The 22,352-nt window shown below is 41.7% G+C and overlaps 1 protein-coding gene across 10 annotated transcripts in view; it reads right to left on the bottom strand.

Annotated features, from left to right (window-relative positions):
- Positions 1 to 22,352, bottom strand: part of HUWE1 (HECT, UBA and WWE domain containing E3 ubiquitin protein ligase 1) — a 149,369-nt gene that overhangs the window by 17,940 nt on the left and 109,077 nt on the right. For 6 of the 10 annotated variants that reach the window (XM_063083921.1, XM_063083931.1, XM_063083928.1 and 3 more), the window contains 18 exons: positions 21,660 to 21,827; positions 20,036 to 20,181; positions 19,544 to 19,610; positions 17,834 to 18,051; positions 14,507 to 14,718; positions 13,873 to 14,055; positions 10,565 to 10,737; positions 10,064 to 10,212; positions 9,231 to 9,306; positions 8,308 to 8,406; positions 7,591 to 7,724; positions 7,236 to 7,404; positions 5,659 to 5,887; positions 4,646 to 4,824; positions 4,276 to 4,365; positions 3,964 to 4,118; positions 2,652 to 2,697; positions 548 to 835 (listed from right to left, as the gene is read on the bottom strand). In XM_063083921.1, coding sequence (XP_062939991.1) covers positions 548 to 835; positions 2,652 to 2,697; positions 3,964 to 4,118; positions 4,276 to 4,365; positions 4,646 to 4,824; positions 5,659 to 5,887; positions 7,236 to 7,404; positions 7,591 to 7,724; positions 8,308 to 8,406; positions 9,231 to 9,306; positions 10,064 to 10,212; positions 10,565 to 10,737; positions 13,873 to 14,055; positions 14,507 to 14,718; positions 17,834 to 18,051; positions 19,544 to 19,610; positions 20,036 to 20,181; positions 21,660 to 21,827 — 2,781 coding nt within the window. The remainder of the gene's footprint in view (positions 1 to 547; positions 836 to 2,651; positions 2,698 to 3,963; positions 4,119 to 4,275; positions 4,366 to 4,645; positions 4,825 to 5,658; positions 5,888 to 7,235; positions 7,405 to 7,590; positions 7,725 to 8,307; positions 8,407 to 9,230; positions 9,307 to 10,063; positions 10,213 to 10,564; positions 10,738 to 13,872; positions 14,056 to 14,506; positions 14,719 to 17,833; positions 18,052 to 19,543; positions 19,611 to 20,035; positions 20,182 to 21,659; positions 21,828 to 22,352) is intronic. The other 4 variants (XM_063083925.1, XM_063083929.1, XM_063083926.1 and 1 more) reach the window with 3 other exon arrangements.

Here is a 22,352-nt window from a genome sequence, read left to right as displayed (position 1 = left end):
TGCTGAGAATTTTGAGGCCCCATTTTAAATCAATGGGAGATAGTGGCATGAGATAAATGGTGTCTAGGAGGAGGATGGGAGAGCTGGGTATGTGGGGTCATATGCTTGCCATCCCTGGAACTGTTGAAGAAGAGTAAGCTTTAGAATTAGGTCTGGATTTTAATCCAAGCTCAACCGCTTACTGAGTGACCTTGGGCTAATTATTTCACTTCTGAGCTTCAGTTTATTTGTGGCAATAACACCATCTACTTTGGGGAGTTGTTTCTAAGGAACTTAAATAATAAGCCTGGCATGATAGCTCAGGAATAGAGTAACTGCCTCAATAAATGGTCAGTATCATCATCAGTGTCATTAGACACTCAACCATAATCACTTCAGGACAGAGAGGAGAAACCTCAACTTCACCTAAGAGAGCTAATGTGCAAGCTGAGATCCTACTACTTAAGGACTCCTACTATTTCTCTCGAGCAAGAGAGCAAAGAGAAGCTACAAAGACATCCATTCTTCTCTCCTGTCCATCCCCTGCAAAAGTTGAAATTCTACTCACTTATAGTGGGAGCTGGAGATAACTCCATCTGAGTTGTCTCTGCTTCTCCACTAGGCCTAGGGGGACCCAATTCCTCTGGCTCCACAGGCATCAATAGTTGTGTAGAGCTCCCTCCTTCTCCAGCTGGGGACTGCAGCTCCTGAGGAGCCTCTCCCAAGGCTGGTGGGGGTGGGAGTGTTGGCTGCTGTTGTGAGGGCTGCAAAGTGCCAAGGGTCTCCTTGGACTCAGATGTAGCTGCATCAGTTGAAGATAGGGTTGTTGGGTAGCTGTCAGGCATAGGAGTCCCATCTTTCTCGGAAAGAATGATAATGGGGGTTAAGGGACAATCAGCCAATGACCAGGGGAGCCACCCCAATCAGCACATGTTGTTTCACAAGTATCCCACCCAACTAGTGATGCAGGACTCACTCCCACAACCAACTGCTCCAAGGAACAGCTCTTAGCTGGTCTGGTATACCCAGTATAAGGGCTATCCCAAGAACTGGAGATCTGATCCTAAGAATAAAATCCTTTCTGTGCCCCAGGTGGAAGGGGAAGATTTCAGGCCACATAGGGTGAAGCTAAATGTCTCTGTAGGTACAAAGAAAATCTATCAAAATCTACTAAAAGCCTACTGATCCTCCCATTTCATCTATTTGGAGCCAAAATTGATCAGAATTTCCCACAAAATCCTTCACATACATTTTCCATTCCCTTCTTCACATTCTTGTCCTATTACTGAGTATATGAAGTAATTATACAGTTGAAGAATAGCAACCATTTTGAGTTCATGCCCAAAAGTAAAATAATCAATTACATACTCTAATCAATGAAGGACAAGTCACTTTATAATGATATCTGCCTCACCCTAGATATTGCCTGTCCCCTTCCACCTCCCTTTTCTTCCAGTTCTGATTATCCAAGGAATATCTACAGCTTTGCCTGATGGAGGCAACACTGCCAAGACTAAGTGTGCATATGCCACACACCAGGGAAAGTAGTAAGTTGTATAGTTATCTTCTAATTGGGGCCTAAAATCCCTACCCCACAACAATACAACTTACTACCTCACCCCAGCATGAGCAGGATCCTCTACTAAGGGCAGCAGGCAGAAAGTCATTTTACCTGGTGGCAGGCCCTTTCAAAGACCTTTTGCTAGATTTAGGGCACCAGGACACCTACCATCCTTCATTGCTTTAAAAATATTGTGTAGGCTTTGGTACAATCATTTCCCAACTCAAGTGCCAAAGGAGACAGAAGGTGTAGGGAAGCAGAAGAAAGTTCTGAGGAAATAGGGGTGGGGGAGACATGATACCACATGGACCAGTTGTCAGAATCACAAAATGGCTACTGACCACTGTTAAGATTAAAAGAAGGAATAGAAAGCATATCGTAGTCATAGCATTTAGTCCACAGAACTACCTTCCCCAAAAGCAGATCTGCTCAAGACAATGTTCCTAGACCTTTAGATTCCATGGACTAATAAAATTTAGAAAAACAACAACAAAAAAAAGAGAACAACACAAAAAAAGAGACTAATACATGGGTTACCAATTTTTAGTTTAGCTATGTAAGGGAAAAACATCCCATCAAACATCATTTAATATTCTGATACCAAAGAACTAGGAAGGACATAATCTCTAAATATAAAAAACATCCCTTTAAATGGAATAAATTCAGCTTTATGAAAAACCCATTAAACCTCCCTGATTTTGTTCATTTCCACCGAGGACTGGTATTTGAGCATCACTGTCATCAGGTGGTCACCAAAGGGTCGATCACCTCAAAGATGTATATGCTCAGTTTCATAGAACAGAGCTGCACTCAGGAAAGGAACAGAACACATGACCTCACTACACATGGCAGAATGAAGCACAGTATAAACAGAACAAGAACCTGAATAGAGCCAATTGGAGGGGAAGTGTACCACCGTGGGAAAGACAGTAGACTGTATAGTTATCTCCAAGATGGGGTATGACCCTAAAACTATACAATCTACTACCTCATCCCACAGAGCACAAGCGTCCATCTTCAGACCAGGTAGGCCAGCTACTCGAGAGGGTCAGGAGAAAAAAACCAATAGATCAATCAGCAAGAAGCAGGGGGGGAAAGGAGGGAGAGTTACCTGAGAGGTTCTGTTCAGTGGAGTCATTTGTCTTAGATGCCGTATACTGCAAAGAGAAGGGACAAACCAACGTGGGACTTGGCAAGCACACAACACAAAGGTCAACTATAATAGTCACCACCCCTCACCTAGACCATCTAGGAGTTCAGTGAGAAATACAGAAAATAATTCGGCCATGTAACCAAGACGTTGATCATTTAAGTGTGCAAATATATATCCAATTTCTCTATGCATACTCATGTTCAAGAATGGCTTGGGGGTGAGGGGGAAACTGCCTAAGGGGGCCAACTGAACAGTGAGGAAATGTTAGTAAAAACCACCTTAGGGTTGAACACGATCATGAGACTAGCAAGAATTTCTTAGTTTTATCTCTATACATATATTTCCCTTCCTTGGGCTTATTTTGTCCACTCTATCTTTTTCAGTCATATGCTAGATTCACTCATTTCCCATCTTTTTTCATGTGTTTGAAATGACCGTTACTGGGTTTATTAGGTAAATTCCACATAAAGACATTTGTTAGATAAGCTTGTTGATAAGCAAACACTTCAATACCTTTATTTTTAATCTGATATCCTAATTGCTGGGTGGGGTATACTAAAGTCTTTCACTCAAGTCTTTTAATTTCTTTGTATCTTTATCAGCTTTTTTTTTTTTTGGCTGCTGGCTGGTAAGGGGTTCCAAACCCATGACCTTGGTGTTATAAGGCTGCACTCTAAACAACTGAGCTAACCAGCCAGGCCTCTATTAGCTCTTACTTGTATTTTTAAAGCTACACTGTCTTGAGTTCCCAGAAGTTTCAGAAAAAAGTAGGCCACTTCTTTCTAAACCGAAATCATGTTAGAGGTCTCATAAATTTGAGCCCTAGAAAATGGCATGTGGTAATGGGGTTCAGGCTACAAACATTTTCTCTGACCTGACACCTAAGCCAAGCTTATTCAAACAACAGAGTGGGGACATATTGGTAAGGTTCCCCATACTGGCAGTCCATCAAGAGAAATGGAATTGAACAACCAAGAGCATGGGCTTAGCCAAGGTCATTCCCCTTGTCTAGATGCAGTCCTTGAAGGTAGAGACAATGTAGTGTGACTGCTAAGTGAGACACTGAAGAAATAATTTTCCCTCTGGGTTTGAATTATTTCCCCTAAAATCCAAGTGAGTGTATGATGAATTTGGAATAAATAACTTCCCAGGTTCAATGTGAATGTCCTAGGATTCTTCAGTGAGTCTTGGTACCACATCCATGTCAAAACCATATGAAAGTTAAGGCAGAAATAGACAAAGATGAATCCTTCTAGCTCTTGGGAATCACCTGTGCACTCTGATCCCTGTTCTCCTTATCTTCTTTGCCTTTGTCAGTTATCTTTGTTTCTTCTTCAGCCAGTTGTTTCCTGCGTTTCTCCCGCCTTTCTTCTAGCTCCTCATCCCTCAGGAATTCCAGGTGGTTGACAATCGGCACCTTAACCACTGAATCAAAGACGTAAAGATCAGAGGCTGCTCTGGTGGAGTGGGGAAGAAGCTGAGAAGCAGAGCTTGTGGCCAGAAAGAACCAAGGGAACAACTCTCCACATACACGTAGCCCTGGAAGGCTCACTGCCACCTTGATAAACAAGCTGCCACATACCTGAAACACAGTCGTGCATGCTCTCAGCATCAAGCACCTTGCATTCCTCCGTCCAGCGGGTCAGGGCTGTTGGGATGCTGGACAGGGTTCCTGTAGGGGAACAAAGGGGAGTGAGATTCTTGGCCTTGTCAAGCACTGACTGATCCAAAAATTGCAGTATTTCCCTAATAGAACCCAAGGTCTATCACAAGGTTTGGCATATAACAGATACATAGCCAAGGGCAACAAAAACTTTGTTGTCTCTTAAGTCACTGAATGGTTCTGGCTCCTATAAAAAGGGTTCTCCAGGGCAGACACTGTTCTGCTTTTCCCCAGTAGGGAAAAAGTAGAATTTAAGAGCCCTACCCTCCTTTTCACCTCACAAACTTGCCTGCTTGGCTGGTAGCTGTGCTCTGGTCATGGAAAAAGTCATCTAGCAGTTCATCATCAGACCTGGCGATGATGTGGACGTCATCGTTGCCCACTAGGAGGCGGGCCCTGCCCCGGCTTTGTAGAGGAAGGCTGCTGCTCAGCTGAAGGATGTCAGCAGCAGCTGAGGGACCAAGCAACCTGTAGGATGATGGTGGGGTACCATGGTCACTGTGAATCCATAGGTGCCCTGTAACCTGTTAGTGTGAGATCCTCTTTCTATACCTTCTATTAAATGCTTAACACAATTCTAGACCCTATCATACTGCACATAAGTCTCTACCTCACCAGGATGAGAACTTTATTTGGGCTGAGTTTGCATGGTATTCCATAGTTCCTGCACAGAGTAAGTGTCACTGATAAGCTTCCATGTGCTTGGCACTGTGTTTGGGTATAATGCCTCTGCTGCACCCTCCTTGTAGTCTGCACATCGACCGTTACAATACTTATATACCTTTCTTTCTTTCTTTTTTTTTTTTAAAAAAGATGACTGGTAAAGGGATCTTAACCCTTGACTTGGTGTTGTCAGCACCACACTCTCCCAAGTGAGCTAACCGGCCATCCCTATATAGAGATCCGAACCCGTGGCCTTGGTGTTATCAGCACCACACACTCCCAAGTGAGCCACAGGCCGACCCTCTTATATACCTTTTTTTCATTCTTTATATTGTTTCTCCCACTAAACTCTAAGCTGGAGGGCAAGGTTTTTGTCTGGTCTATATCTAAAGTGTTAAAATGGTTGGCATGTGAGATGCTTAATAATTGCTGAATCCAAATTATTAAGTAAAAGAACATGTCTTGCAAATTGGTATTTTCCAAAAGGCTGTACACTTAACCCACAAAGAAATGGAACGAATACCTTATTTGCATGTGTATGACAAGAGCATTAAGTGATGTACTGTTTATCCCAAGGTCAAGACAATGACAAAGCTCAGTTAAGAGCTCTGGTGAACCCAGTAGATCTTTGTAACTCACCTCTGGAGAATAAGAGGAGGGTTGGGCTGGCGATTCCCAGGGTAGTGAACATGAATGGTGTGGCCTGTATTGGCTGTCAGCTGCCTGAGGGTCCTCTGACTACGCCCGATGCCCTGGGTGAGACGAGTTGTGGAGGAGCCACTGCCCAGCGTCAGGGAACTGTGGTCTGCATGGCGTACCATCAGTGGGTGGGTGGTAGGGATATTTCCTGGGGATGGGGGGATGTCTGCTGCAAGGACAATATGAAAAGGGGTCAGTGCCAGAAAGAAATTTCTTCCATGGTTGTTCAAGCAGAACCATGTCTCCTGGGCCTTACTTCCTCACACGGAAACCTGAGCTTTGTCCTTTCTCCCTCATTCCCACACCTAATCTACAACCACTGACACTACCGTAGCTTATGCCATCATCTCTCATCTACGTACTGCAACAGCCTCCTAAATAGTACCTTCTCTCAATCCATTCTCCACATTATAGCCACAGTAATGCTTCTAGGTCCCTCAGACACATGCTGTTCCCTCCACCTTGAAGACTCTTCTCTCCCTTCCTCACCCGCTCTTTTGATTTTGGCCTAAGATGTCACTTCCTTTGTGAAACCTGACTTCGATAACCTTTCCCTCAGTATTTTCTTACCATACTATATTGTAATGTCTGCTTATTCATAATTCCTGTAGACCATAAGCTCCTGTGAGAGACAAGGACTATTTTCTTCTTTACTGCTATATCCCCAGTACCTAGGACACAGTAGGCACTCCTCAAACAATTTTTCTATTTGCTGAATGGACAGAGGCTCAACTATAAGGAGGACTGATGAAAATCACAAAAATGCAAAGAGAATCACAGAAGAGAAGGTATCTTGAAAATGACCTAATTCAACCCATTTTTTTTTTCTTTTCAAACTTTTCGTTTACAGGTGACAAACTGAGGCTCAAAGAGGTAAGAGATTATTTGGCCAAGACAACAGACCAGAACAGTTCAGTGTTTTCTGCTATATCATCCTCGTGATTTGAGGTCAAGACCTGCCCTATCAAGACAGCTTGAGTCTAAGAATTCCACTCTCTAATTTGATGCTGAAAGGGAACTTTGTCGTTGATGGGGGAGGAAGGAAGAGATTCACTCTCTCTCCCGAAAAGATGCATCCTTGATGAAGAGAGTGAATATGTTCAAATCCACTCCCCAATGCCAAGCTCAAAGGTGTCCATCCAAACCCTTAAGATCCAGTGTTACAGACATAAGGATTATTGATTGCCCTGTCACTGTAGTGTGCACATGGGTGCTTGATGCAGTCAGCCCTGATCTCATATTTTTTTAAGTCAAGCAAATCATCAAGTTGTCCAGGCTCTAAAACGGCTGCCTGCTTACTGAGGTGGAGAGAACAAAAGTAGCCTCTTGCTATTCCTTCCTCTACATATACACTACTGAGAGAGACGGATTCAGATATCCCTTGCCCCAGAAATTCAGCACAGGAAAAGAAGTGCTATTCTATCAGATCGATAGCTGCTTTGGTTCACTGCTTGGTTTACCCTACAGAAGGGTATAAGAATCAAGAGATAAAACCCAACTGAGCCCTTGTATCTTACTAGCACTGGAGAACATGTTGTCAAACTCAATGATGAGATCATCCTCCCGGTCAAAGCGCTCAAATCGGACCAAGGGAGAAGCGTTCATATCAGGGTAATCCTCATCCAATTCCATCTCAGAGCCATCGTCGTCATCGTCTTCATCTCCCTCTTCACCTTCATCATCCTCCTTAAGGGAAAATAGGAGATGGAGAATTGCTGGAGGTAAGGGTTTTCTGAAGCTTGGTGTCATGGCCACATGTGCACATGAGGGAGGGAGGCGCTGAGGCTAGCAACACAGACTGTTGGTTTTCTGCAGCTCTGTGTTCCCATGAAAGAGGTCATCTGAACCAACCCAAACACAGTCCCCCCTCACCTGATCATCTTCCTCATCTTCCTCCTCCTCCTCCTCTTCATCCTGACTATCATCCTCATCCTCGTTACTGCCACTGCTGTCCTCTTCCTGAGTGTGCTCCTCCTCATCCTCAGGGTCCAGGATATTCATGGAATCTAAAACAAAGGGAGCACATTGGAGGACTATACTGAGTAGCTAGAAAACAGGCTACTGTGAAAGCCAGCAGATTGAGTGGGAAGGCGATGGGGTATCTGACTCTAGGAGAGGAAGAATCATATCTGGGGTGATGTATAGACTTACTGAGCCAGCCCCAATTTCCTGAGAGTGCCAATAAATGCATCAATACGCTGAGCAGGGTGGCTGAATGTGGAGGCTGGCTACAGGGGTGCTTGAGGAGCCATGGTCTAGGACTTGACCAAATCTGCTGGTGCCCCCTTGCCTTTCCAGCCCTGCTTTGCTACTGACTGCATCCTGTTATAAGAGGGGATCTGGAGCGATGATAGCAGATGGGTGAGAAGAAAGCGAACCAAGAAAGAAGTGACAAACTTTGGGCAAGCAGTAGTAACATGTTATTTGAAAAACTGGCTGAGGATAAAGTGAATGGTGTATGTCAGCGCATGCAGACAGATGCTTCCTTATTCTGCACACGTGGGCAGCTGCCTCCAGGAAAACCCTAGTATAGTGTCTGTCAGATGTGCAGGGCAAGAAGGGAGACCTTTCTGGCCTCGACACTCTCACCTTCTCGGTTGGCCTGCAAAGTGGAAGCTTGGTTGAGGTTGGAAGGAGCTTCATCCATCAGCACGTCCTCTTGTGATTCATCCTCTCCACTTCTGCTCACTGAAGGTTACAGAGCAGAGCCTTCACTGAACAGAGGACTTCCCTTTCCAGGTTGGGTGCACCTAAAATAGCTATATACACCTAGCAGATAGCCACTTTTTTTTTTTTTTTTTTTTGGATGAGGGAGAAGACCTGGATTCTTCGCTCTCAACTAGCTAGGTGAGCTTGGCCAGTCACTTTACCTGTCTTGAGTCTCAGTTTCTTCATCTGTAAAATGGGATGCTCACATATGCCCTGCCAATCCCACTAATTGTGAAACCAGAGAGGATACTGGGTGTGAATTAGCTTTGTAAAATTTAAGAATATGTCTACTTCCAAATATTTATCCTTTGATTTCCATGATCAATAAAATAAAAACAAGTAACATACACCCTCAGAGCCAGGTGACAGTAGGGTACCTCTGCTGTTTTCTCTCTGAGATTTAAACAGGGCCACCTTTAGAGAATGATCACTCTTTTTACACTACTGAGACTCAGAGGCGGAAAGCCCCTGGACTTCGGTGAAGAACTGGAAGGAAAGCACTTTCTCACCCTACAACCTCCTCTAGGCCTCTATGAATAAACACTCTTTTGATGTATCATCTATACTGATGGTCACCCCCACCACCTCCCCCACACAGGCAACACTTCAGACCTGCCACAGGCCTGTAGACAGCTTGCAAATTTTATTTTATATCTGTAAGACCATCAACATCAAGACAAGCAGCAATCTAGGCTGGCTATGAGCCCTTAGGCAGAGCTGAGCAAGCAGATGATGAGAAAAAGGGTCCTCCCAAGAGAGACTGAGGCAAAGGAAGAGGCTATACTCAGTTCTGGGGCTCTCACCTATAATTGTACTGTTCCCAGATCCGCCATCCCTCTCAAGCAACTCATCTATCAGGTCCTCCAGCTCATTCTCAACCTGGAGAGAAATAGAACATATACATGGATACACACAAGTCTATAATTATGCTAGCTCTGAAACCCTAAAAAAAGCCAGCAAGGGAGCATACATTTCTAGGATAATGTGTGACAGAAGATGTTATATAAAAACCACACACTTGGTGCTAATAGCGCAGAAACTACCACGTGCTGCCAATCCACACTCAGACTGTCCTTCAAACGGGTCCATCCCAGTTATCTGATTCTAGGTTAGTCTTTGTACTGTCCAGGAATACATGCAGATCTCCTTAGAGCCAGTAGCTTAGGACCATAGGGCCCAATTTTTTACCCATTGCTACCAGCTCCAGAAATTACAATGCTTTCTTTCTTCAGGGTCTTCAGAAGACTGCCATTAATGCCCCAGTGATAGCTGATGCCATAGGCATAAGGTGGTGCTGTGGAGTTTCCATTAATGACCAGAGCCAAATAAATCGAAGACCCTGGACCCAAAGGTCTCAGGTTAGCTTTCTATTTCAATATTTCACCTGTGCCTACGTTTTCTGGTTGGGATCTGTACCATTTCAGAGTAAGTGGCATCCTGGCCTTGGCCCTGACCCCACCCCTCCTCTAATACAATTCAAACACATTTACTGAACATCTACTAAGCATATCATCTGTGCTCCTCTGCAAAGCAAACAGCATTGTGGCAAGGACCTGAAGTACTCACCCACCCACACCACCTGGGGGTTTTGGTTCAGTGCCGCAACAGGGGAATGCTGGGTGATCTGCCTCCCTACCTGCATCTCTTGTGAACTGAGCACCTCAGGCTGCCCAGCAATCACCACTGAGTCGGTTTCAGCCTCCCCATCCATGATATCCCCATCTGCCACCTCTGTCTGAGTGACATCATGATCCTCCTCCTGCACTTCTGCTTCCCCAGGCTCGCCTGAAACAATCAACCAACCAGCAAAATAATCAAAGGGTGCCTATGTGCTGGGCACCATGAGACAGGCGCAAAGACAATAAAGTCCCTTCCTTGGGCAAGTTTACAAGTTCTCAGAGAATAAACGAATGGGCGACAAAGGAAAAGACAAGGCTACGTGTGAGGATAGCCAAACAAGGCTGCAATTTGAAGGAATTCTTTGTGGGGCAGATTCCCACACCACTATGACAGATCTCTGGAAGGCCAGCAAGTTCCCAGGGAAACAATACCAAACCAGAACAGGTGTGATCCCATGCCCATAAAGCAACTACTCCCACCCCTCCAGCTCTCCAGTCCATTGGCTCTGATTTCCCACCTGGGTCCTGCTGGTTGCTATTGGAGTCCTGAGAGGCTCCCTGGGCATCCTGCTCAGACTTGTTCTTGCTAGAAGCACTCTTGCTGCCAAAAAGGCTACTGGGCTGGTTCACGATCCGGGAAAGTGTTTCCAAAGGCTTCAAAGCAGCATTGACTGTATTGGCCATGTTGGGACTAAGATAAAGGAAGATAAAGAGATGGACTGAGCACAGAAATACCAGGTGTCTATCATCTAAGCGCCACTAAGGTTCTTACAACAGAAGCTAAGAAGAGAGAGACACAAGGTTGCAGAACTAACATTCTAATTACTTAGAACAAAAAAAAAATTGACTTAAAGATCTTCAAAGAACCCACCTCAAAAGCAAGGGTTAAATCAATCCCATATTTCATGGGGCTTGGGTAATAAGCATGTGAGGAACAAATTCTTGACTGGAAGCCAGAACATATCCTGGATGATCTCATGCAAGTAGCAAGCCACTTCTCAGACACACTCAGGCTGTGTAAAACAGCAGCATTAAGTCCTCGTATCTTAAGAGCTCAGAGGAACATGATAAAATTTTAAGTCCTGTGAATTTCAAACTATACTCTGTAGGGCTTCCTAGGGTTCGGTAAAAGTGCCACGAGAACTACAGTTGGAGGTGTGGTGTGATTTCTAAGTGTAATGAAGCACATGAGACCAGACAGGCTCCCACTAAAACCAGAGTGGGTCTGCTTTTGCCCCCTAGCACCCAGAGAGTGATCTCTGATACCACCCCACATTAAAAGGAACCAAAGCTCATCAGAACAGCTACTGATCCCAGAAATAGGGCATAGAAGGTACAGGTGAGCCTGGTGTATCTCCTTCTGCCGGAAGGCTTTCAAAAATTAATGGGATCATTACCACAGGCCCAATTTGAGTATCAAAAAGAATAATGATGGTAATGGACTGTAATATGTCAGATATAAAAAGAATCTGCATCTACAAGGATACAAAAGTGGGGAAAGGGAGTTCTTCATTATAGAAGAATGCCAGCTAATAAACAAGAACAAGGAAATCAGAAAATCATCACTGTGCAACCAGCAACGTAAGTGATCTGGGCAAGGATCATCAATGAAAGCAAAAGACTACTGAGTTAAAAATCTTCAGGACACAAAATACTCACGTGATCTCAGAGTATTACCTCACAGATAACTTTTTTTTTTGGGGGGGGGGGGGGGTGGCTGGCCAGTAAGGGGATATGAACCCTTGACCTTGGTGTTATAAGGCTGCCCTCTAACTAACTGAGCCAATCAGCCAGCCTACCTCACAGATAATTTAATTACAAAGTGGAGATCTAAAAGACACCACCCCAACTATGTGATCAAATTTAGCATCACTAATAATGGGGAAAAGTGACATTATGTGTCTCTTGATGTGATGTAAGAAAGGCAAATATCACCTATGTAGTATTTTTGCCAAAAATGTTTAACATGAAATCTAATTGTTAGGGAGCAATTACACAAATGTAGACTGTGGGATATTCTGTAAGACATCTGGCCTGGATTCTTCAAAACAGTCAAATGTCATAACACTCTCCCTTCAGGCTATGAAGACATAATTGGAATAACTGGGGGTACTTAAATATGAAATATATATTGAGTATTATTATATTAATAGTAAATTTTATGATAATGGAATTCCAGCTATGTAAAGGAATGATCATTCTTAGGAGACATATGCTGAAGTATTCAAAGTTTAAGTATCGTGTTGTTTACAACTAATTTCAAAAAATTCAGCTATCAGACAGGAAGAGAGAAAGTAATGCAAATAGAGCAAAATGTTAACCACTAGTTAATCTAAGTAAGACATATGTGTTCATTATACTACTGTGACTTTGAAATTTTTAAGCATTAAAAAAAACCCCAAAAAACAATGGGTTTGTATCAACGGACAAAGTTGCTTTGAAGGGGCCCCACAGGCTAAAGGTATAATAATTTGTGCAGGAAAAAGAATGATGAGTGCAGTGATCCAAACAATTCAATCTTTGGTTTTAAAAATGGATAGAAATTCATGAGTCTGAGGTAGTGATTAAACATATTTTTGACTTGATGCTAAAAACTGGTAACTAAAGAGAAAAAATTAAGTTTTTATTCTTCCTGAGAAGTAGAAGTTATTTCAGGGTAACCAGACTTTCTCCCTGGGGCTATTTCACAGAAAAATACCAGCTAATAATATAGAAGGAATGAGAAATCCAAAAGATGTCATTTATAACCCCCAAGAAACTGACTCAGGCAAAGATTACCTGCTAATGTTAAGACTATTTATTAATTAGGTATATGGTTGACAGGGAACTAGATATTTGTACAATGCCAAAGTAACAACACATATTACTTTCTAGTAAGAAGGGGGAAAATAAAACAGTATAATGACAATTATCACTCTAATCCAATTAGATTAATTAATAATCTTAACATGATTACTAATGGCACATTCAAAGGGATATATCTTCCCATGACACAATATGAGATGTACATCACCATCACCTAAGACACACATTCTAGCCAGAAATGTTCCAACTGTTCCAACAAGCATCTAGATCTAGCTAGAAGTTTTATAGAAAATAGCAGGGAGTAAGGAAACAAGTTAAACTATACTGCAGGGAAGCAACTGGACCATATCTAGAAGGCAAAACCTTTTGTAGGGCAGCAGGCCTAGTCACTTCAACAAGTTAGCATCATGATCAATAGCAATAAGATAAAGATTAAAACAATTAATTACGAACTGTGTTAGAATAAGACTCAGAGGACATAACCAGATACAATGCAAGTTCTTAACCAGATTCTGGCTTGGACAAAAATTTCTGAATATGGATTTGGGCATCAGATAGGATGAAAATTTATTTACATGGAAAGGTGGAGACCAGCAACTGAAAACAAAAACAACCCCCCCCGCCCACACACACACACTGCCAGTGGTGGTTACACAATAGCATAAAAAAAGTATGCAAAAAAGAAAACACTGAGAGATATTATACACACATAATCTTCTTATAATAAAAGGTTATTTTTAATTAAAATGAGGGGAAGCTTGCAAAAAAAAAATCACTAGTATAGTCCAACTCTTGAGTTTGCAGCAAATGAGATAACCAAGGCCTAAAGAAAGGCAAGTGCCTTGCTAAAAGCCACAATAGCAAGAATTCAGGTCTCCCATCTATACTCAAAGTTTTCCCACCACACCAACTGCCTTCTCACCACTCATCTGGTGAGGATACATGACATACCATGCAAATGGAGAAGGAAGCAGCATGAATGAAGAGAGAGCAAAAGCCTGGGGCTGCACCATGATTTTACCTGGACAGGTCTAGGCTGTGAGGCACTCTGGCCAGGTCATTAACCAGCCCCTTCTTCAAGAAGAGTCGAATGATGTTGTTCATGCCATTATGCTGGGTCTTGGCTGCGGCACTGCTGTAGAAGCTGGAGGTGGAGGGGCAGGACTCCATGATAGTACTGATGATACACATCACTGCCTGAAGCCTGGAAGAGAAGTTTGACACCTCTATCATGTGAATACTGCTCAATCTTAGGCCATATCTTCACTAACTCACTTCAGATAATTTTTCCATGCTCTTGTGTTTACTTCTGGAAGTAACATCTAAACAGGTGAGAGAACTCAGTGGGTGACAGCATTCTTTGTTTGCTATAAACATAATTTTAAAAACCTGACTGAATAACCAGTTCAACTTCTTGCTTGAAGACCCTAGAACTACAATGAAAACATTCCTTTGTTTTCTCTAAGTTGTTTACCCACTTTCTCCAAATGTAATCAGTGCTCTAGGAATTTTGAAACACCAACTATTTGAGAGGACCAGAGTGTATGATACCAGTATGATCATAATTCTTGTTCAAGTGCAAGAAACCTCATGGACCAAGAAGGGAGTAAGGGGATGCTCTTGGTTATCAGGACTAGGTCAGACATGGGTTTTACCTGGCATGTTTCTCTGTACTCTCAGCCATAGCCAGTGCCCGTCCCAGGGCCGCTTTTACTTCATTCACTAGGGCCACCTGGGCATCTGTGCCACTCCCTGCAGCAGCCAGGCTTGCTAGGAATAGGCGGGCCAGGGCAGGTGTGTCCTTGTCTTCTGCATTCTGGGTATGTGGGAGGAGGTGGTCCAGAACAAAAGCTAGCACACTGCAGTCCTGAAAAGGCATTAATCATGACATTTACTTACAAGCACAATTAAACCACATGATTTACACAGCAACAAGATGCACACACAGTTTTTCCTGGAAGTCACCCAGTGAGTGATTATCAGGTCCACTTTACAGATGAGGAAACCGAGTTTCAAAGGTACAAGTTAAGTACGTAGTGAACCCAGATTTTAGAAAGCTTCCAAACCCATTCATTTCCCACTTATGCAGTTTACACATCATGTAGATGTCACTTGGTATTTCTTAAAACATTTTTACGTGTGACATTTAATGTAGCCATTCACAGCAAACCTATAAAATAGATTAGGACAAGCTCAGTATTCCGTATCTGATAGATGAATAATCTGAGGCCCAAAGAAAAGTAGCTTGCACAAAAAATTTAGTCAAGGGTTGAGAATTTGAATCTTGATTTCTAAATGAGTACTATAGTCACTTCAGAATTCAATTAAACTGTAATATTTACTGATACCTACAATGTGCCTGGGACCCTGTGCTAGAAACTGGCAAGAGCTGAATGAGATAGCACAGTCACAGATATGAATACGCAAAAACATTTAACGCAGGGTTACTTAAAATAGCAAAAAAAAGGCCCAATAACGGGAAGGAAATTAAATCACTCTTCTTTTTCTCTAACTGTAATTCCTTATTTTAGAAAGAAATTCTTCTGTCATTCAAGCAGATTTTGGATGAAAATGCACTGAACGTTCTGAAACTAGATGGAGATCATGGATGTTTGGACAACACAGTGAACATACTAAATGCCACTCAATTGCACACTTTAAAATGGTGAATTTTATGTGACTTTTACCTCGATAAAGAAAATGCATTGAAGAATTCTAGAGTCTAGGAAATTGGATGAAGTGACCTTGTTAAGATAAAACTATTATAAATAAAAATTAATTTCCCAGTAGTGAATACAGTACAAAGTTAAAACTGTTTTCTGAATAAAAGGATAAATAACATCATGCAACACTGCTAGTAAAAACTGGAAAAAAAGCTTTGCAATTTGGGAAAGTGGTGCAACCTAGCAGAAAGGACTTGGACTTGGGTTCCAATTTTAGCTCTGCTACTCTTCAGTGTGACCTTGGGCAAGCTACCTACCTCTCTAAACATTCTTTCCTCTATTAAAGAGAGCAATACCAACAACCTTGCACTGTGGAGGTGAGGATTATCAATAGTATTTGTAAAGCACCTATCAGTACCCAGTACCAGTAGGTCACTGAATGCATATTAGGCAGACACTTAATAAGTTTGTAATTAAATGTCTCATTCCATAAGTAATGCTATTATAAATTATGAATACAACTGGTATAAATGAGTGAAATAAAGCCTAATATACATATTTAATACATATATGCCACAAAAGAGTTATATCCAGACTATATAAAGAACTCAATAGTAAGTAAACAAGAATAAAGACTTGAACAGACACTTCCCAAAAGAGAATATCCAAATGGTCAATAAAGACATGGAATGATGGTCAATAGGAAAACACAAATTTTAACCATAATGCAATACCACTACAAACCCACTAGAATGGGTGAAATGAAAAATACCAAGTGTTGGCAAGGAGGTGAAACAATCAGAACTCCCATAGGCTGCTGGTAATAATATAAAATGACACAACCACTGTGGAAAACTTTAGGCACCATCTGCTAAAGTTGAACAAATGCTTACTCTAGAGTTCAGCAATTCTATTCCTAGGCATATACCACCCAACGGAAGTGCTTATATATGTTCACCAGGACACGTATAAGAATGATCACAGCAGCACTATTTGTGATAGCTCCACATGGAAAACTATCCAACTGTTTACCAACAGTAGAATAAATAAAAAGATTATAGTACATTCACCCAATGGAATCCTATACAGCAATGAAAATAAACTACAACTGCAGACAAAAAAGAAATTCTGCAAGAGAAGTCAAATACAAGAGCACATACTATAAGATTCCATTTATATAAAGTACAAAACCAATTTATAGCAAGAGAACTCAAGATTGTTTACCTTATGGGTGGTAAAGGGGGTAAGGGAGGTGTATGAAGGCATGAGGGGGGCATTTCTGGGGAGTTTGTAATGTTTTATTTAACTTGGGTGGCGGTTACCCTAATTGACTCACTTAGGATTTGTGTATTTTTGCATGTATTTAAAACTTGGGTTAAAGTAAAAATGCTTTAAAAATGGCAGCTGCTTTCAGACTCTGTCTGCAACACTAGTGCCCCTGCTCACTCTCAGACCCTTTGCTGCTTACCAGCCATGAAGTTATGACATGTCCTGTGAAACAAGGCCCTCCTTATGAAAAAAACCCACCCTGGGCAACATTTTACATATACAGGTACTTGATACGGTTTCTCAAAGTGCCCACTTACTTGAAAAATCTAACCTGAAGGTAATTATACATTAGGATATACAAAACATGGACTTCATTCTTTTCCATAGCTGTATTGATGGACATCTAGGCTTTTCCTATATTTTTTTATTACCAATACTGCTACCACATCTGGTGTCTTCACACGAGTACATCTGGAAGATAAACACCTATATTCTTCTTTATTATGTTTATTCAACTGTCCTTTATACACCTTTACTTAGATGCCCCACAGATACCTCTCAAATTCCACATTTTGTCCTTAAGTCTTTTCCCTTTCTATGTTCTTGTTAGATGCCCACCCCAAAACACAAACCAAGAAACATTCTTGAGTCCTTGGTTTCCTCCTTCATCCTCCAAATCCAATCCTTGTCCATTTCTACCTTAACATCTCTTCAACTCACCCATTTTCTCCCAACTTCACCGAGATCATGTATTACTCTAGTTTACTAAACCGGATTCCTAACTGGTCTCTCTGACTCCAGTCTTGCCCTTTGCAATCTCCACAGTGCAGGCCGAGGGATAGAACAAATCTCATCAACTCACACCCTGCAGTGAGCCTGATGGCTCCACATCATGGGAAAAAGGCCTAGCTCTTGAATGTCTTAAAAGGCTTCTGCCTCTCTTGTTTAGTTTAGAACTTAGCAAGCATGAGTTTCCAGCAAAGCATCAGACACATAGTAGGTATCCTAATGATGGAAGTAATACCATCTTAAGAAGAAATTGAATATTACCTCTTTGATCAGTTCAGACTGGCCCACAGTATAGCTGTAGTTGGCAATCAGGGTAGCAATACCAACATAGGACCTCACCAACTCTGCCAGAAGACGAAGGATAGTGGAGGTAGGCATTAAAGGTTTACTGCCCTTGCTTTTCTGCTTGCCTTCCTCAGAGGCCCGGTCCCCTTCTTTATCTTTCTTCCCATCTCGAGACTCCTCCGGAGTTGAAGCTGCTGAGAAAAAGATGAACACTAGTTCAGTTCCACACTGGAATAATGGAGAAATCAATACTTCGGTGGAAAGAATATTACTTCTTCTTCACTTTAGGCCACTTGTACGAACTAGAGGCTCTTGTCACACTGCAGTGGAAGGACAGAGAACCAGGATAGCCGGGTCCCTAACGTAGTATGTGGATACAGTACAGCAGGGAGGCTTTGCCCAACTGTTCACCCATCTCTCTTCTCTTATACATAATTTTATGCTCTAGAAATAGTTCTCCAAATGTCCCTTGCATCCTCTCTTACCTCTTCTTATCCATGTCTGCCTGGCACACTCTGTCTAGTTCAGCTCAAATGCTGACCTCCTCTATAAATGCTTTCCAGTCTCATTTAGACATACTGAGACACCACAGGCATACCTTGGAAATACTGCAGGTTTGGCTACAGACTGCTACAATAAAGCAAGTATCACAATAACGTGAGTGACACAAATTTTTTGGTTTCCCGGTACATATAAAAGTTGTTTACACTAGACTGTAGTCAATTAAGTATGCAATAGCATTAGTCTTAAAAACGTACATACTTACCGGTCAGATACCCCCCAAAAAGTACATACCTTAATTAAAAATTCTTTATTGTTAAAAAAAAAATACTATGATCATAATCTTTTTGCTACACATCTTCAATTTGTAAAAACCACACTATCTGCAAAGTACAATAAAATAAGGTATGCCTGCATTATATTATGTGCCCACTATACTTTATCCAAGCATGCTTTCATTCTGCCAATTATCTTGCATTATAACTATTAAAAGTTTCCTCACTACACAAAGTTCTTTAAGTGTAGGGAAGAAATCTGATTCATTTTGGTGTCTAATATAGTGTGGCATAGGGGGCACTGATGATACTGCCATCACCCTATATACTACATACGGGCAGTAAGTCTACTAAAATGAGTCAACCAATATTTTGCTAGTTATTAACCTTTTTGATTTATCTCCACAGACTAGTATGATACTAAGCAAAATGTCTCCTAAATTAGATTTTGAAATCTCCTATCCAAGAAGCAGCAGCTCTTGAAAGGTCTTATTAGATTTGCTTCCACATATTTCTCTAATTCAAGCCAATGGTCTCTGCTGACACTGCTAGAAGGCAGGAATCCACCACAAAAAGCATATAGCGATAATAGTGTCGATGGCACTTAAGCTCTATAAGCCATCCTATGGAAGGCACCAAAAGAAATATGGGTGGTTTAAAGAATACTACTAAATGATGTTAACATAGCAATCAATACTAGGTTAGTTAAGTTACAGTTCCATTCACTTTAGCATATAGAGACCCTTTACTTACAAAACACTGAGCTCACCCCTGAGAAAGTTCACTTAGACAATTAAACATGACAATTACACCTGTATTCTTCTACTCCCTGCTCAGGACACCCAGTTTCTTCAAGTTGTCTTTCCAAGAAATAAGAACAAGAGAGGGGGAAAAAAAAGCACACCATTACCCTCTCCTTGGGTCGTCCCAGATGTGGAAGTCTCAGTGGAGGTACCATCTGCAGCAAAGACCTGACTCTGTGGAAGAAGAAAACTACCTAAGCTATTACAAATTTCAGACCGTTGTTCCCCAAATGGCAGGACTCCTTCCCAGGGTACTGGCTAGGAATGCTACAGATTCTCTTTGGCTGACCTTTTAACCACCTTCCCCCTCTATACTATAATCTGTGGGAGGCTAATAATATAATATAAACAAATTGACTAGGAAAATGGGGGGAAGTGAAAGGGGGAAACGAGAAAGAAAAATGAATTAAGGAAACATTTCCAACTCAAAGAGAGGAAAAAAAATCCTAGGGACACCCCAATTTTATCCTCATTTTTAGGCAACAGATAATTTACAGATAAATTAAAATCAATATCTTGAAATTCCCCTGGCATAATACTAAACACTGAGAACACACAGGCACTAGAAAGGCAAAACATAGCTGTTGGGATCAACTTACATTAATGGAAAAACCTGACTGTGGATCAAAGTCACTGCTCTGACGAGTAAGTGACCGATACTGCTGGTATACATCATCACCCATGTCTTGCAGGAGCTGGCCAACCTCTTGGGTCATACCCGCAGGTTTAGGATCAGATTTGTCTGCTAGAAAAACAGAAACAAACAACAAAAACAAAACCCTTCCATAATTGTGCAATGGTAATACCTATCTGGTAGGCTTGGTTGATTTTACTTCAAGTGGCAACAACTGTTTACATAGTGACATTACTGGGTTTCCTCTGAAGAAAGAGGAGTAATGTAGTACAACCAAGAGAGCATGGTTGATAGCCTCATTCTAACACTAACTAGCCTTGTGAGCACAGGCAATTTACCCAGACTCACTTTCCTCAGCTGTCACTACTAAGCTTAAATGAACATACCTGGTACTATGGCTCGTGCAGGTGGGAGGTCAATAAATGGTTGCTACTACAGCTAAATAGACAGTCAACTTACGATGCTTCGACTTTACCATGGTGCAAAAGCAATACACACTGAGTAGAAACCATACTTGGAATTTTGAGTTTTGATCTTTTCCTGGGCTAGTGATATGCAGTACGATACTCTTGTGCAATGCTGAGGAGTGGCAGCAAACCGTGTCTCCCAGTCTTAAATGATAAGGATGTGGAGATAGCCACGTGATCACGAGGGTAAACAACTGATACTGTGTTGCCAGTGTTTTTCTGATAATTGTGTTTTCACATCCCATCATGTCTACAAAACATCCATTTCGACTTAGGACATTTTTGACTTATGACTTTATTTGGACATAACTCCATCCTAAGTTGAGGGGCATCTGTATTGCTAAACTATTTTGGGGAGGAGGGGATATGAGATGGGGTAAAGATTCTGTGATGGACGAGGAGCAAGGAACTCTATGGATGAAAACCACTAAAGACTCAGACATTCTTTACTTATTAAAGGCAGTATTCATCAATTTCTGGTAATTCTGTGGACCTATCAAAGAAGTATATCCTAAATAAAATCCAAATAGACCTGACTGGAACGTAATCTAGGGTTCCAAACAATTCAATCTTCACTTTCCTGGTGCTTACAAGCAGCACCCTAACTAGGAATAAAGGTGGTTTGGGATGGTGGTCTCAAAAAACAGGAAGCCCAGCCATACCTTCTAATATTGTTCCCAGCTCTTTGGGCAATAAAGATGTTCTGCTGCTGAGTATAAACACATTAAAGACTTCCTGATATTTTATTTTCAATTTGGTCACACGATGCTATTATCTCCTTTTAAATCTTTGTTCATTTCTCCTTCTGTATGGAATGTACTCATACAACAGAACTTGGGCAATCTCCTCATCCTTATCATTTAAGACACATTTAAGAAATCACTTATTCTAAGATACTTTCCTACCTGTCTCACCCTCACCAGGTCAGGACTCACCACTACCCTGGCGTCTATCATACTGTATGACTATTAGCTTCTTCAGAGACATGCACTATATCTTATTCACATCCCCAGAGTGTGAGCACATAGTGAGTGGTCACTAAGCCTCAAGTTGGTTGAAATGACCCAGGCAAAGTAATGTATCCTCCAGTGCCCAGCCTCCTGAGGTAGACTACCCACATACCTTCCTCTGGAGCATGGTATGCAGCCAGAGCATTCAGCATATCGTAGATCACTTCCTTGATTGTATCAGGAATGACAGGCAGAGGTGAGGGCTTCAAAGGAGTTGTCTTCACCAGCTGTACAGCATTAGGGCCTTTAATTCTAAGATTCTCAAATTCATCATCTGAAGCTAAGCCAAAATGAGAGAGAAAAATCGATCAATATTGATTCAGTACCTAAACTTGGTTTCTGATAAAGACAGACTCAAAAGGGGGGTTGTATAATATACAAGCTTGGGAGAGGTGGCCATTCTCAACCAATGTTCAAGTAGCACACTAGAAAATCTGTTTTTTTACCTTCCCTAAATTCCACAGGATTTAACACAGCAGTACTAAATAGAGAACAGGCTTTGGAGTTAGAGAATATTGATTTTGAAATCCAGATCTGTTACTTCAACAAGCCTCCATTTTCTCATTCTTGAAATTTGGTTATTTTGAGGACTAAATGAGACCATACCTGAGAAGTGCCCAGCATGAGGCCAGGCACACAGCTGGGGCTCTCAAATAATTATTTCCCCCACCACCCCCAACATTTTATTAAAAAACAAAACAACCCCACAAACCTACAGAAAAGTCTAAAGGACAGTAGACATCCATATACTTTTCATCTAGAATCCCCATTTGATTACCCCTAATACGTCTATATGCACCTAAGA

This window comes from Cynocephalus volans, chromosome X (genome assembly GCF_027409185.1).
Source record: "Cynocephalus volans isolate mCynVol1 chromosome X, mCynVol1.pri, whole genome shotgun sequence".
Lineage (NCBI taxonomy): Eukaryota > Metazoa > Chordata > Mammalia > Dermoptera > Cynocephalidae > Cynocephalus > Cynocephalus volans.
The sequence above is the reverse complement of the archived record's forward strand: the minus strand, read 5'-3'. Positions and strand labels throughout refer to the sequence as shown.